Source organism: Seriola lalandi, unplaced genomic scaffold, assembly GCF_002814215.2.
Source record: "Seriola lalandi dorsalis isolate HSWRI2012SDOR001 ecotype SW California unplaced genomic scaffold, Sedor1 jcf7180002054801, whole genome shotgun sequence".
NCBI lineage: Eukaryota > Metazoa > Chordata > Actinopteri > Carangiformes > Carangidae > Seriola > Seriola lalandi.
Window position 1 is genome coordinate 93,408 of NW_019525354.1, and position 16,661 is coordinate 110,068.

Genomic DNA, 16,661 nt, shown 5'->3' on the forward strand with positions numbered 1-16,661 from the left:
TATGATATCACTACTGTATGTGTCAAATACTAACCAAATCCAGGAGTAGTACCTGAGGAACTAGAGCGACTGCCCATGCTGCTGGCATCCCGGTCGCAGCCTCCATTCTCAACCTGCTCCAGTCTCTTACGGGCTGTAGAAGAAGAAAAAGTAAAGACCTATCAACTGGCACAGAAATACACTAATACCAATAAGACTATGTGATAGATACAATTAGAAATTGGAATTGCTAAGCACTGAATATCACAAAATTATTTATTAAGTTGTTCACAAAAAAAGTAGTTTTCTTAAGTACTGTCTCCTTATAGGAAGTTTTTTTTAAGACATACCAAAGAAATGACTTCAAATTGCTTACACCATACAGTGAAAATCCCCAAATACTTCGTTTAATTGTATGAAATAGAGACAAGCAAGCAAATCTTTTCATTTCAGAGAGTGAAATGAGGAAATATCTTTAACTGATAAATGACTTGGAAAAATAGACTGATTATTGAAGTGTCAGAGGATTCATTTTCTGTTGAGTAACTTACTAATTTGTCAACATTTCAACACCAGCCTTGATTGAGAAAAAATAACACACAAAAATGACTGGGATTATGACTTTGAAAAAGTTCTATAGTCAAGCAAAAATTAACTGAGCATGAATTTTTTAAAACAAACTATTAAAGGCAGAGGCCCACAAAAAGACACAGTGAAAGTCAAAGCTAAGCATTACTACTCAACTGCTCAACTCAGTGAGTTTCCCTCTGCGAAGGTGTCTACCTGAATAAATGCGATGTGCAGGTTGCTTTTGAAGAAGAGTGTTTGCTCAGCAAACCTTCCATGCATAAACAAAAGGCCTGAAAATGACTTTACTCGTCATAAAGTGTAAGTACAACACTGATGAATGATCACAAGCTCTCTTCTGCATACAGGATAATAGCACTGAACTTCATGCCTTGCGGTTACTGCATGTGTCCACAGAACAAAGCAGGGGAAGGTGGTTCACTCTACTTAGTATAATCCAAGCATGAGGGGAACATTGGCACCTATCTGAACACACCCATCTTCTTTGTTTCTTATCACCCTGCACTTTCCCCTTTAAATCTGCAAGTGTAGCCTGACATTAAATCCTGAGTACAGTCAATCACTCAACCAATCCATTCTATATTAAAAGATAATTATCACAGTATAGTGAAAGTAGATGATGGGAACATAACTAACAACATAAATCTTATGTTATTATGTTTCATTTCCAGACCAATATTTGTGAACTTTATATAAAGCAGCATTACTTTGATGATGACATGCTGACCCTGGATAAGGGCTTTGATGTCTCCAAATAGCACACATTTTAACTTTGCATCTATTTGTAAAGTATTTCTCAGTTATTGTACCCATGGATGATTGCATCGTACATGTGTCCTCAATTTACAATGAATTTCTACCTGTATTGTTGTTAAATGCTGGTGCTAAATGGTGGAACAAGCGAGATTGGCCTGAGGGCATTGGCTTCAAATAATTGGATGTGACATCACACTGTAATAGTTTTAGACTGAAATGGTTTTTCCCTCGACCTGTGATGTTATATTGGATTAAATCCCCAAGATATTTCAGTGCACATAGAAAATAATTAGTTGTTTAATGAAAGATATCTTTAATAGAGGCTAGAGGCGTTGCTACCTTCCATAGCCACCTCTTGCCTCGGCTACATGGTTCTGAGCCATGATGGAGCAGAGGTATCTGATGGTTTTCCTGACCTTGCGTAAGTTGTTTCGTCAGGTCCTTGATGTTGGCGGCTTGTTTCCTTTTCTGAGTCACCAGCTCATCTCGTAGCTCTTCAACTCTGGTTTTCAGCTGGACCACGTCTGTCTGCAGTGCTGTCCGCTCCTCCTGCAAGCCCTGCACCTCCTGCTGCCTCAGCACCTCTTCCTGTTTCAGGTGCCGTGACTGCGCGATTAATGGAGATGAGAAAGAAAATGAGATTAATAATGAAATAACAGCCATGACAGAGTGCTAAGATATTGTGACAATGGCTGCTTGTTCAAAAAAAAAAAAAAAAAAAAAAAACAAACATAAAAAACAAAATTCGCAATCATTCCCCGACCTTGTCATCCAGAAGCCGGTTGGTCTCCTCCAGCTTTGCCTGGAGCTCCGTAAAGCTGCTGGTGAGCTGATCCAGCTGAGACTGTAATGCGTTGCTCTCTGACTGGAGCTGGGCGTTCTTGCTGCTCAGCTTCTCAGTGAAGCCCAGTAACTCAGCCTCACGCTCCCTGCTGCCTTGAACATCACGCTGGAGGTCAGCCATCTGGTTGGTCTGACCGTCCACTTCCTCACGCAGAGATGTGATCTCCTGTTGGTCACTGTGTGTGTGTGTGTGTGTGTGTGTGTGTGTGTGAAGAAAAAAAAGATTAATATGTTAATAAAGACAGCAACTCACAGTTGTTCACTTATGAACTTATTTGTGTGTGAAATGCATACAATTATATATGAGAATTGTAGGACAAACAGAAAATCTTAAGGAATGTGTCACATCATATGACACAAAGATCCAACATGAAAATGAATCATTTATAAAAAACTAAGTTACGAACTATTGATTTCAAGGACAGAGATTCTTGAAACATGAGAACATCTTCACTATCCCTTCGATCACAATCATTGACAAATTCAAATAAGCCAGCTCTTTTGCATCTGCATTCAGAAGGACCACTGCAGTTACAGGAAAACTAAAATGAGCAATAACAGTTTGATTCTGATTCACAGAAAAACTACCACACATAATGCGTTAGGATGAAGGTCACAATCTTTACTGGTAGTGAAGTTGTCTATGGACCAAAGAAAGGGTGGCACAATTTTTTTTTCCTTCTTGCCAACAACTTAAAATGTTGCTGCGAGTGAATGGGAAAACTTTCTGCTGCACAAAATGACAGCCAGAAAAAAAATAGAGAAGCTTTTGCCTAAATCAATTTGGGTTGGTGCCACCTACTTATGGCACTCTGGCAGACACAGAAAGCAGCATTTCAAAAAGTGGGAAAAGTTTCTCTGTCAAGTCATCTGCACATGGCCAGCAGAGCTGCAAACCCACAGAGGGACCTGAATCCCTTTCTGCCCTGTGTGCTATATCTATCCCTGGCCTATCTTTAAACGCTCTGATAAGGTACTTGGAAAAAAAATTATAAAAAAGGGCCAAGAACTATATTACAACCTTGCACAGTTCTATTAAAAACAGTTATGTCTGAATGGTGATGCACAGGTCAAGAACTGAAACTGGCCTGAAAGTTAACCTACACCATGCATGGATGGATTTGTATAAGCATCTGACACATCTTAAACTGTTAGAAGGAATTATCTTGTCAAGACTAAGCCAAGTCACTAAATCATATTCCCACATCATATTCCCTGCTTAAGTGATGGTAATGGCTTTATTTATAGTTTCTCAGTTAAGTCTAAATCCCATTATGTATCACTATCTTGCAGTTCAGTCACAGGATCCAAGTGTGCGCGTCTTCAAACACACGCGTACGTCTTTGCTGATCTGAGCAGCTACCTAACATTTGAAAGGAATACCTCCGATTCCTTTTGTCTTTCCCAAAATGGACTGGGTCAACTGGGACTTTCCATCATATTTCAGTTAAAGTTATTAGTATTTTTCTTTTGCATGAAGTCCTCCGTTATCCGCACAACACCAAGCAGCAACAATAAAAAAAGTCTTAGCAAGTGTTATAGCTTGTTAGCGGGACTAGCTTGCCTGCCATATTTCTGTATTGGCACTGTCTAGAGCGAGTCCTGGAGCGCGCTCAACATTTCTGGACTATGATTTCATAGCTGTGGAAACCATGAGATGCTGAAATTTATAACTGGAGGATAATAAATGATGAAAATGTTAAACAAATGTCTCAAGGGCATCTGGTTATCGCATTATAGTTTCTGAGTTTTATTCATAGTTCATCCCGATGAATGCTTACATTTACAGCAACATGTGTCACTTATTGCTGCAGAAAATATGGCACAAAAATCAGTGTCAGAAAGTTTGTTGTACATTTAAAACCATCTCATCTCAGAACCACGAAATGATGATGGGATTGTGATGACACCTTATAAAACATTACATGGCCTCTGTTGATATGTGTATGCTACTGTGCAAATATAGATTTTGCACATGCAGTACTGTCCATTTTACCTATCACTGTGTGTTTTACTTTAAAGCACTTTTCCTATATGATCAGTGCGAGGGTGTGTGTGTGTGTGTGTGCATGTGTACCATTGATGCTGCTCCTGGAGTGCCGGGATCTCGTCCAGCTTTTCTCTCTGCCGACCGATCTCAGCCTTCTGCCGGTTGATGATCTCCCTGTACTTGCTCAGCTCGTCCTCCCAGCGTGGACGCTCGTCCTCTAAACACTTCAACTACATAACAACAGCCACTTATTGATCTGATGACCCGCTGATATCATGCGCACACACACATGTTCAAGCACTTATCCGTACGACAAACCTTGGTGCGTAGGGTATTGAGCTCATCCATGCCCTCTTTGTAACTCCTCTTCAGGTCTTCCAGCTCCTTGGCCTTCACTCGGTGTACCTGCCGTACGCATTGAGGTCTACATTAGATATTTACCCGTTACTATGCATTTTACTTTGGGCCTGCTCATAGAGGCTGTATCTCTCTCTAAACCTCTGAATCTTAATTGTACAAGGAGACGTAATACTAAAAAGGTTTGCTCTCTGCCAGTTCAAAGTGTGATAACAAAGATTTAATACACATTGGCGATTCAGTTCAGTTTCCCACATCAAATTAATCCACAGTCACACTTAATGGAACATATTTCTTCTTAATGAAAAATCTTACAGTAGCATCATTTCACTGCAGATGCATTTCCTGGCAATCCAAGTGTTGCATTTATTAAAGTTATTTTGCTTATGCACTCATTAAGCGTGTGAAAGCAAATCTTAATAATGTTTCGTCTCATGTTTTTAAACAGAACCATTAATGGCACTAGAGCTCGTCAACCTTTCCTAGAAGCTATTAGTAGCCTGTGGTATCCAAGACAACATGTGAGTAAAAGGACATGCAGACAAATTTTACCATGTATGTCCTCAAATCGTCCCTTCCTATCGTATTTTAATGTTAGCTCCCGGACAGTAATGGAAACTCAATGTTTCATTTGCATTATTTATGACTATGCAGCATCATCACTTGAGCATAACACACAAAAGGCATGGACCAATTTAACCATTAGCAGGGTAGCAACATGTGCCAAAATTGAGGGTCTTTATGATACAACCTGTCCTAAAAACAATCTGCACAGCGTATCAGGGATGTGGCAGCGACATTAAGTATGTCACCATTGGGAAAGCTTCAACTTTTCAGCTAAAATAAATTCATCAAAATTCAAATTTAAAGACAGTTAATTACTTTTACCTGGTATTTGTAAAATCTAATTCAGATATCAAAATATTTGAATGGCTTGTAAAACACCCTGGAGAAACAAAGCAGACATGCCACGTGGAACCATGGCAAAAAAAAAAAAAAAAAAAAAATGGGTGATGTCTTCTGGGTTGTTGTTAAAATGCAAAGCTTCATATTGATTATTTCTAGGTCACTTATTTTTAAAGTGAGATTCCCCTCAGAATGGGGCAGAGAGAAAAACAGGCCACTGTGTAGTGGAGAGAGTCCATGTCTGTGCCTGTGTGAATGCGCGTCTGCCTGCAGAGTCTATGTGCCAGTTCGTTACTCATCACTAGTTAAGGTAATTACACCTCTCAAACTGATGAAAACAGCTGAAAATAAATATTTTTACTAGAAGAGCTGGCATTAAGGCCATCAATAAAAGGCTGAATAATGGCCTGGCAGAGCAGAATGTATATGCAATTTTTGAATTAAGAGCTAACCTGTATTACTGTTGATTTTCTATTTCTGGTGGATTGTCGCTTAGAAACAAAATTAACAGAGAAGTATCTCTGCAGACACACAGTGAGCATATAAACTACTCATGTTTATGGTATCGCTGCTTCTATATGTGGATATGATGAAAAGGGGGGGGGGGCCTTAAGCTCTCATGACAACGTGTATACATGTATGAGAAAATGTTTGTATGTGCACCGTGGTTGTCACCTCCAATTGGTCGGTTTGTTCCTGCTTGTGTTTCTCCAGCTCTCCTTTGGTCTCTCTCAGTTTAGCATCCAGCTCATTGGACTTGAGCTCTTCTGATTCCTGGAGGAAATGGGGGGGGTTGTTATAGGATTACAAAAAGGGTGATGGGGAGAATGCAATGGCTGAAACAACAGCAGAGCACAGGCTGATATAGAGAAGACTAGCTTGGAAGAAAGAGAGATTTCTTGGGGATAAGACACAGTTGAAAGGAAGCAACTGATAATAACAATGAGACAATGAGAAAAATATATATATTGCAAAGATTTGTTATATGTCTTTGTTTCTTGGGAGCTTCATGTCATTTAATTTTGATGTCTTGTTCAGTTATATGCTAGAAATGTTGTTTGTATATGAGTGATGAAAGAATAGTAGCTCACACTTAACTCCACCACAGAGAGAAAACCTAGGCAGCTCTTTACTACCATCATAAGGTGTAAATGGAAACTGCCATTCTCCTGAAGCAGAATCAATCGTGTTCTAACTTTAGCTTTAGCACACTGGATAGCATCTTCAGATTTCAGATTTGATTAATTCATTTCTCTACTGCCATCCCTTCCACAGACACAAACCCAGACATGTGCCAGAACATGAATCCAGACAGATATTCTGTTTGCATCCTTGGTCACGAGCAAACGAATACTTCTATGTTACAAATATCACAGACCTGGTATGTTCGGATCATGTCCTGGCAGTTCTTGCGGATCTGTTCGGTCTCTTCTTTGGCCTGGGCCAGTTTCGATGTGGTTTCTCTCAGTTTGTCTTTAGTTTCCTGCACACAGAGAAACACAAGCATGCTTTTGTAAATAAAAAAACTGAAAGAAAGGGCATTTCACTTCAAAACAAAGCTCATACTGTCTTCTTTTACTTACAGATGCATATACACATGTAAAGATCGAGTGATTTATACACACATCAACCACATGAACGACCACAAGGACAAACTCAGCTCCAGTGGCTTTGAGCGACTACTGTTTTTTTTTTTCTTCTTTTTTCATCTGTTTATAGATGTGCATTTGCTTGGGGGAAGTTGAAAATAAAACCATTATTTTGTAATAGAGATTTTCAAAAAATAGCTCCGGTGTTAATGATGATTTCCTTGCAGGATCATTACTGTACCATTTTCACCCCATTTCATTTCACCCGACCCCCCGCCCCCACCTAATCGAAAGACTCATCTAATCATGTTTTTTTTTTTTTTTTTTTTTTTTTAATGGAGTGGCTGCCGATGAAATGACTGAAGGGGATGTTATTTGTGTCCTGGAAATATAACAGGCACACATGTTTGATAAACAACACAGGTGGTAAATGAAGAAAATCGACATTAACCAGAAAATTAAGTATGTTGTTACAAATTGATATGTTGTATGTATACACTGTAAACTGGAGCTGCAACGACAACGTATTTGCCATGTCATTGTGTAAATTAGTTGTCGGCATTCGGTGTATCATTTGATTAAAATTTGAATACTGCATGTTCAGGTTCAATTGAATCCAAAGTGAATACAGAGCTCCCTTCACTGTGCTTTTGATAAGGTTAAAACCAAAAATGAGAAAAAGGTCAAAAGTTTTTAAAGATTTTTTCCACCATATTTATCCACAAAATATTTCCTCTATACATTTGTACATTTGGGTTGTTAGATTGATACATGTTGCTTTGACTACAATTCTGATGCCAGGGCTGGAGACATAATTAACACAGTAACATTACCTTGTGTGCATCCGCCTCACTCTTTAGTTTGTTCTGGGCCCATTTGACCTTGATAAGATGCGAGTTGATCTCCTCCTTCAACTTTTCCACCTCTCGGGTCAACCTGCTAACCTCGCCCTCCTGAGAAGACAGAGAGATTGGTGAAGCAGGAAATAATACAGGACAGGAAATTGATTTTTGGCTGAGATACTTAAACAATAACTTGTCTCAATGTTATTCCCCCGCTAATTCCGTAATATTTATACAACGCATCCGTGCCCCAAGTGGGACATCCAACCAGCATGAAAAATTACGGCAAAATCTGTATACACCACAATGTTCATTACATCTTTGAGAAACTGATTTGAAGACAATTATAAACAAAGCACAAACGTATGTTTACGTTTCTACCTTAGCATCATACAGCTGCTGCAGCCGGCCTTTCTCCTGAGCCAGCTGGTTTCCTCGGAGCGCCTGGCGGTCTACCTCCTTGGTGGCCTCCCTCAGCCTCTTCTCCAAACCCTCCTTGTCCCGTCTGAGGTCGAGGGCCTCTTTCTCCCCCCGCACATACTTCATCACCATGGCCTCCTTCTCTTGCCGTGCCTCGTCACACTTCTTGTTTGCCTGAGATGGTTGGTTATATGATGAGACGGGTTTATAACATATCCTACACTTCAGTCACTGAGCTGCTTATACTGCTGGACCCAAAAAAAAAGAGGATCAGAAGAAAGTGATATTTCCCAAAGGAATCCTTAAAAGGAAATGGCTGGAGAGGAGATGTATAGTCTAGTCTACTTAGCCTGCTTACAACTTCAATCTGGACTGGCACCAGTGAAGTGATGAAACATGGACAGCTGGATGGAAGTTAAAACTGCTGACTCAATCTATTGTCAGTTCAGCGATCTTAACAAACAGCGCTGACATGCTTTCACTTTGCAGCAATATTACAAATCCCATTGCCATATTTCACGGTCAGTGCAATAATATAGTCAGTTATTTAATTAGTACAACTGCAGCAATACACCCAGACTCTCTCAATTCCATATTTTCCATTTGTATACTAACTACTGCTGCAACAATTACTTTTATTATTGAATAATCTGCAGGCTATTTTCTTGATCAATTAATTCATTGTTATATCAACAAAATGTCAGAAAACAGTGAAAAAAACTCATTTTCCTCAAGCCTAAGGTGACATGTTTCTCAAATTGCTCTTTTTATCCAACTAGATCTACAAATTAAATGATATTCAAGCAGCACCTAATATTTGAGAAGCTGGAAACAGCCATGATGATTAATAGATTATCAGAATGTCTCTTTTTTTAATTGATCAACTAATCATTTAATTGAATAACTGGTTCAACTGTCAACAAGTTTTAAACAACACATACCAAATGCCAATTCATCTATACCTGAAGCTATACCTGATCACCCTGGTACACCTGCTGTACAGAAACTTCACTCTAAATTTGATAGTTCTTTCATTGCTTTCCCCACCAGTCTCACACCTGTGTGTTCATTCCTCATCCCAACGAGAAGCTCATGCGCCATTTCTCCGTTGGTCAGATAGCAGTTTAATGTTCCTGTGCCCAACCTGCCCAGAAGTTCACTCTCACAAGTTAGTGTTTGAAAGCACAGGAGGGAAAACTGTTTAACAGATGCTTTGTGTGCTTTTGTGTGTTTAAGAATATAGATATAGCACATTTTGTGCATCAGGCATGCCATTGTGTATTTTAAATAAATGACAATAAGTTGAAAAAAAAGGACAGAATGTATCAATGAGCAAAGGTTTCAAACCTCTGGGGCAGCTGATGAGACCTGGGTCACCATCTTTAATACAAGAGAGAACTGATACATGTGACAGTGTAGAAAGGGACGACTGAGTTCAAGATCCACCTCACGCAGTTCACTGAACGGTGAAATTAAAAATTGTGAAGTGTGACAAAACTGTCAAGTGGAAAGAACTCTACCAGGTGTCTGAACTATTGGATGAAAAATGTGCTTTCCTGCAGTATTCGCTTATCAAGTGATTAAATCTGCAATAACACGAGTTTGGTGTGCCAAGACCTTGACCATTCAGGTGCTAACTTTATGCAAACGTATTCAAAGATGTGGGATACAGTGTGTGGCAAAAACAATGTATTTTTGACCCGCTGTGAGTACCAGTTATTTTAGCCATTTCAGCTTTAGCAATAATTTTTAATCCTAACATGAATACAACATTTCTTTTTCTATGAGGTGGTACAAGTTACTCGCTGGTAGTGGCACATTGATGCATAGGTATATAGTAGTTTAAAGATAGAGATACTACAGATGCTGTGGACAGAGATACTCAGCCGGCAGTTTGTCAGATATTGATTCAGCAAATTGGGCCAATTAATAAAAACATTAAGCACAACACAGCACACAAAAAAATGACATATTCTTGTCTCCAACTCTAGTATTGAAAATCTACTTTCTTGTACACGCACAGTATGTGCACATGTATTGATGTTTGTATGCATTGTGGATGATGAAGCTGCATTATGGTTTGAAGTGTCTTTATTAACTGTCTGAGTTTGCTGCTGCTCATTTCTCTCTGACAAGCTGTTGGCTCAGTCAGACATCTGCGACCACAGGAGCTGTAGCCCGAGCTCATAACTGCATAAATACATCAATACAATAACATTAACCGTGAGAAACCCATTCCATCTTATGTCATGGGCATATCCCTAAACTGCTCAGGGAATCTTTTTCTTCTTTACTTCAGCTTCGGCAAAATGTCCCCCGTCTTTTTTTTCAACTAGTCAGGACAGGGTTAATGGCAGACTGCACTGCTACAATTTCTATTTATTGAATCAGATTACTGTAAGGAAGTGTAATTTTCTACCATAGGCCATAAAGCTAGAAAAAACTGCCTTTGGGATGAGTATTTTGATCGTTTTTTAAGTAATAACATTGTGAGTTAGAGTGACTAATGACAAACTTGGCCTTAATTCAGCAAAATAAAAGGTAATGTTGCAACCTAAAATGAAACAAGACCAGACATGTAAATAAGGGTCAGACTGTGGCAAAACTATGTTGTGTGACCAGCTTATCAAGGAGTCTCAGAGTATTTAGGTCCCAGTTATACCTGTTCTAGCCGGAAGGCCATCTCCTTCTGCATCTGCTGGAGGGCAGCCTTAGCTGCCTGGTCCTGGTGGATTAGTTTATCCCGCGAGTCCTTCAGTTCTTTCAGGAGCTCCTCCACCCTGCCTTCCAACTGCAGAAACAGGGAATACAAAGGGTAAACAACTAGCAGGGCGACATGGAACCTCGGGCCACACCCAGGTCAACCTGCTACACAGGAAGACAGCAAGAAAATGCTGGAGGCAAAATCTAATTGGTAAACGCAGGAAGGGGAAGGAAGTTTGTTCTATTCCTCAAAATCAAATACTTTTACGAAAAAGAAGAAATGTGTTTAGTGAGATAAGCCTAAAATAATTACATATGACAGAAAAGCTCTTTTACCTGCCTGTCTGAAATATCAGTGTCAATCTGACTGTTACTTTCACAATTTTTCGGAAAAATTCACTGGTAATAGACATTTAATATAATCAAGCCAAAACGTAAGATTGGAAAAAATAAATAAAAAGGATCCAAGCATACACTGAGTGTATGTAATATAAATTCTTCCTACACCTTTTTGCTTGCACAATGCTTAAACAAATGCTGTCATGAAGAAAGCATGAATTGATTATTGTTCCCTCTGTGGCAACAGCGTTGCTAGACCAGACCCAATGAATAGAAAACCACTTGTGTTTTGGAGTGCCAGCTAGATGGTATGCTTTTTTTAAATCAAAGGGTAAGAAACACACACACACACAAAAAAGACACATGACAATGAGAAACACATGATTCATACAAATGAATATGGCCTTTGATGTGCATGTGGCCTGTTGAATGCCAGTAAGAACTCAGTGTCCTTTTCCTCTCCCCACCAGGTTGCTTTGTTTGACTTCCTTAATTGCCAGCTATACAGGGCTAGACTCTGCATTTAATTGAATTGGAGTGTCACTGTGACCAGTGCTGCTACACATTATTTGTCCTCTGGTTTGCCCTCCAATTGTTCAACAAACAGCATTGGCAAATCTCCAGCATCTTTGAAGGTAAATTAATATAAAAAGGGATATTTCAGGTATTAGACATATGTAACTGTTTATTTGGCAAATAAAAAATGTATGTTGTATGAGCAATTTCTGTATCTTGGATGAGGAAATATTGTATTAATGCACATTTTTGAATGTCAATACTCAGGCAATAAAAGAAAAGTCGCTTATTTGGTGCTAAGCCAATAATCTAATAAGCAATCAGTGTTCCCATAAGTTTTAAGGCCGCTGTAGTCTGCTGTTATAAGTCTTTTCCTTCATCCCGTTATAACAACTCCTAACACTACTGTGTGCACTGAAAAAATGTAAGTATTTGCAAAATGGCAGGTGCAACTGTGATTACAATTAGCAGAGGTCAATGTCCAGCACAGACAGGAAGTCAGACAAAACATTGCAGTGGAGCACTTCCTCGTTGGCTTCCATTGTTTTCAAAAATCTATTAACAATAGCTTGAAGAGACGTGCGGCTGCAATGATGAACAAAGTCCGTCATTTTCGAATATGCTTGTTTTGGACCAAGGGACAGATACAGAGCACATCGCTTGTGCACACAGTCGCTGCCATATGACCATGTTCAACATGAACAGACTAAAGAAGATGAAACCAACCTTTTTAATGGTGGCCATGTGCTGCTTTTCCGTCTCTGTCCTCTTTTTCAGCTCTTCCTTCATGTTGTCCTTCTCTGAACAGATACCCAGGATCAGCTCCTGGTGTCTCTTGTTCTCCTCAAGCAACCTATATACATAAATGCACCACGCACACACGCGCACGCGCACGCACGCGCACACACACACACACACACACACACACACACACACACACACACACACACACACACACACACACACACAATACCAATTCAGGTCAAGTTCACACAAACCACTGAAGAATTTAGACTGCTGTTATTAAGGCCAGAAGAGAGAGCAGGATAGGAACATATGTGGGTTATTCTGTGGTTTATTACTAAAAAAAACAAGAAGCTAAGGCTTTAAATTACAATTATTCTTGTGTATCAGCTTCATAAAAAGCAGATTTAATACAAGTAAGGTGAATGAAAAAGAAAAGCAATAGCAATTAGGTTAATCTCTTGCTAAACTGACCCGTTTCAAAGATAAGCACTTTACAAATGGCACATTAAACTGAAGCTAAAACCAGAGTGTATCAATTTAAACTTACAAAATAGCAGTTTACCTCTGAATAGCTTTCTCCTGCTGTGCATACTTGTACTGCACACACTTCTCAAAGACCAACATACAGTCCTCCTGGTCTGTGGGGAGTCCATTGACAGGTGGGCTGCCCTTTCTCTCGCTTCCACCTTCACCCTCAGGCAGCTGACAGGCCAAAAGCTCTGACTCTAGCTCATCCAGCAGTGACTCCTGTGACAGCGAGCGCTGGATCTGGGAAATAAGCTTGCGGCTGCAATCAGTGTCATATGGGCTCGACGAGGAATGTGACGGGGCTGAGATGTTGGCACCGGTTTGCGGACTGGAAGCAAGAGAGGAGCTGACAGTGTCAGAGCTAGGGGTCGAGGGGCCGTTAGAAATCCCAGAGGTGGTCATGGTCTCGGTAGGGGAGTTTTTGGAAGTGCTCTGGACGGAAGAGGATGATGGACTCTCAGCTGAACCACTATCATCAGCTGGCAATGGCTCTGTGGAACAATTTGTAACCAAGAGTGATGGTTGCTCATTGTGGTTCGGAGTTGTGGCATGAGGAGCCTTCACTTCATCAAAAGTCAATAAGGTTTCGATTGTGCCTTCAAGAACAGAGGGAGAGCTTTCTACCACATCATCTAAAGAGGTGTCTGGGGCTACCAAAGCTCCACCAGCCTCATTTGAAAATGAAGGAATCCCACCTTCCGTGGAAAGTGTATTGTTATGACAGCTGGTATCAGCATCCATCTCACTCCCAATACATGTTTGAGCTTCTGGCTCTGTCTTTGTGTCCATCTCAACATCTGTTGTACTCTTGATTAATTCACTTTCAGGCAGTGCTTCATCTTTTGCCTGACTGTACTTTTCTGCCTCATCAGCACCATTGTGGGATATTTGCTCCTCATTTTCTACATTGGCTGTGTTGTTGTGGGGCTGACTTGCAGGGGGAGATCCCTCAAACACAGATTCAACCTCTGATCCTTCCATCATGTGTGTATCTGAAGCAGGACCAGGCTGTTCCATGGCCCCTCCCTCAATTAAATCTGTCAGAAATAGACAAAGAAGACACAGAGGGGAGAGAGGAAGACAAGTGGGAGAAAAGACTGATAAACTGCTTGGGTTTTCAAACATGACATTGTGTGACAACAGTTTTCCTATGAGCAACCCACAAGTCTGGGATGTCACCAATACAGCAGCACTGTGTCATGTGCATAGTGTGTTTTTCTGGTCATTAAGTACAATCTTGGCCTTGCGTCGAGGCCAGGAAAACCATAACAATAAACTTCATATTTCCTCATGTCATGTCTCTAGTGATTTGCAAGTTTATCTGTCACTAAAAGGAACACGTAACTCAAAGGCATGCGCACACACAAACACACACACACACACACACACACACACACACACACACACACACACACACACACACACACACAGGGAGGTGTGGTTCTGCCAACACCTGCGAAGTAGTTGCACTTTTAGGCATGTGGTACAGAACGTCATACAACTAAGATAGGTAAGATTATTACACAGTCTGCGTTTCCTGTATCCTCAAAATGTAGTACAAAATATCCACATGTCCCGGAAAAGTATATTATTATATGGCATTAGAAAAATCTGAAGCCTAATGAAAAACCATTTAAAAAAAAAACCTGGTACATGGCAGAACACATGACCAACCTCATTTTTACTTATAATAACTAACTAAACTAATAATTACAACCTACATGGATTCTCTTGATAGCACCTACATTATATACACTTATTTTAGGCATTTGAAATCAAACATTCAAAAGTAACGCAATATTCCCCTGGCTTTGTCAGCATTTACTCTGGTATTAATTGCTGAGATGACTAAAAATAGCTGGAAGTCATGTAATCTTTGATACAGGTCTGAGTTTTTGTCCTGACAGACGATATCCAGCGACTGAGGCTCCTTACTCTGTTACAATTTGTTTCCTGATCCAAACCCCCCGCAGCACCATTTGTCCTACCTCTTTCTCTTCCAACACCATCTTCTCCATATTCACTACAGCACCCTACCCACAAACGGGGAATTTTGCAGGTCTTACAATAACACCTGAAAGCCTTGTGCTTGGTATCACCCTATTATGATACCGGGGAATTCAGTAGCTACATCCAGCGACATAATCCAGCTTTTCCTGTTAAGCAGTTAAAGCATAACAGCTACAACATATGCAATAGTGATGATGCTCTTGTGACAGGTGTCATGCTATCACGCTATTAAAAGTAGTAAACGCAATAGCAGTAGCCAGCTTTATTAAAATACAGGCTTAATGTGTTCGGGCATCGGGTTAGTGACAGTTCCATTTGTATTTGGTGCTGTTTTATTAACACTTCGGTTCATTTAAGCCCTAATGCTGACTTTAGCTCGCTAGCCATTTGGTTAACCACGACAATGCATGAGAAAACCCCATTCTCTAACGTAAAACAGCACAATCTGAGGGTAAAACACAGCATACCAACAATGGGTGGTTCAAATGTCTTCGAAGCTAAACTGCAGAGTGACATATTGTATCGTGCCGCTGCTTACTTTCGTTAGCCTAGCTACCGTTGATAAGAGAGGCGTTAGCTAGCTAGCGGTGCTAACGCTAGCATCTAATATACACGATAAGCAAAGCTTAATAAAAAAATGATTGTATTTTCACCCACCGAATGCGAAAAACTCATACTGTAGTTCAATGCAGAGGCGATTGGAGTAAGGACGAACTTTGGGCTTGCTGTCTAACCAGCTGATAGCCCCAACAAGTCACTTTGATATGACACATCAACAAATATGGCCACTGCAGGAGAAATGATGAGGTGATATAAACCAATGAGAGGCCAGAGAGAAATTACGTTAGTGTGACGTCAACAGGTACACCACCCCTCCACCTTACGTTTTGTGACTATTTTATGACTTGCAGCCTATAATTAATGCACTGGATGATACAACATAAATGAGCTGGTATACCAGTTTAATACCGATACCAAAACCAAACTTTTCACAAAATTATTATTTTGTTCAGTTTAAACCTTCAGTGTTTGAATTTGTTTTTAAACATATGATTTGAGTGTTAGGACGTTTGCCTTGATAAAATTCAGTACGGAATCAACAAATATATAAATGAAATGAGCCAGTGCGCCAGCTTTTAGTACTTTACTTTTTTTCGTGGTGCTCAATGTTATGGTTAATACTCCACAAGTATGGCTTTGACACCCAGCCCTTTTTTTGGTGCTTTGATAACATATTTTACATATTACGTTTGTACTGGTATCGTGCCTTGAGATTATTATATAATAATACATATTATCTCATATAAGAAAGTAGGCATAGAAATCATTTTAACTATTCGAGGATTGAGGATGTGGCCAAACACTCACTGAGAGACATGGGTCACGACCAAAGGAAGAGGGTCAAATACATGAGCAAAGAGGGTAGATGCCTTAAGCAGGAGTGTGCCATATTTCTGCACTGCAGATGGGTAAAAGGCTCAACCATCCAAAGAGCCTTCTGTGTAAAAATAATTAAATTAACAACGTTTATATTTAGCTCACTTAATA

At 40.0% G+C, this 16,661-nt stretch overlaps 1 protein-coding gene across 2 annotated transcripts in view; it reads right to left on the reverse strand.

Annotated features, from left to right (window-relative positions):
• Positions 1–15,908, reverse strand: part of ccdc186 (coiled-coil domain-containing protein 186) — a 28,323-nt gene extending 12,415 nt beyond the window's left edge. Inside the window, exons 1-13 of one of the 2 annotated variants that reach the window (XM_087179228.1) lie at positions 15,771–15,908; positions 13,138–14,140; positions 12,555–12,681; positions 10,933–11,061; positions 8,232–8,444; positions 7,842–7,961; positions 6,798–6,902; positions 6,095–6,193; positions 4,475–4,561; positions 4,244–4,386; positions 2,087–2,342; positions 1,740–1,929; positions 53–133 (exon numbers count right to left, since the gene is read on the reverse strand). In XM_087179228.1, the coding sequence (XP_087035354.1) occupies positions 53–133; positions 1,740–1,929; positions 2,087–2,342; positions 4,244–4,386; positions 4,475–4,561; positions 6,095–6,193; positions 6,798–6,902; positions 7,842–7,961; positions 8,232–8,444; positions 10,933–11,061; positions 12,555–12,681; positions 13,138–14,120 (2,533 nt within the window). In that variant the 5' untranslated portion in view covers positions 14,121–14,140; positions 15,771–15,908. Of the gene's footprint in view, positions 1–34; positions 134–1,739; positions 1,930–2,086; positions 2,343–4,243; positions 4,387–4,474; positions 4,562–6,094; positions 6,194–6,797; positions 6,903–7,841; positions 7,962–8,231; positions 8,445–10,932; positions 11,062–12,554; positions 12,682–13,137; positions 14,141–15,770 lie in introns of both variants that reach the window. The other variant, XM_023426060.2, reaches the window with a different exon arrangement.
• Positions 15,909–16,661: the final 753 nt, after the last annotated feature.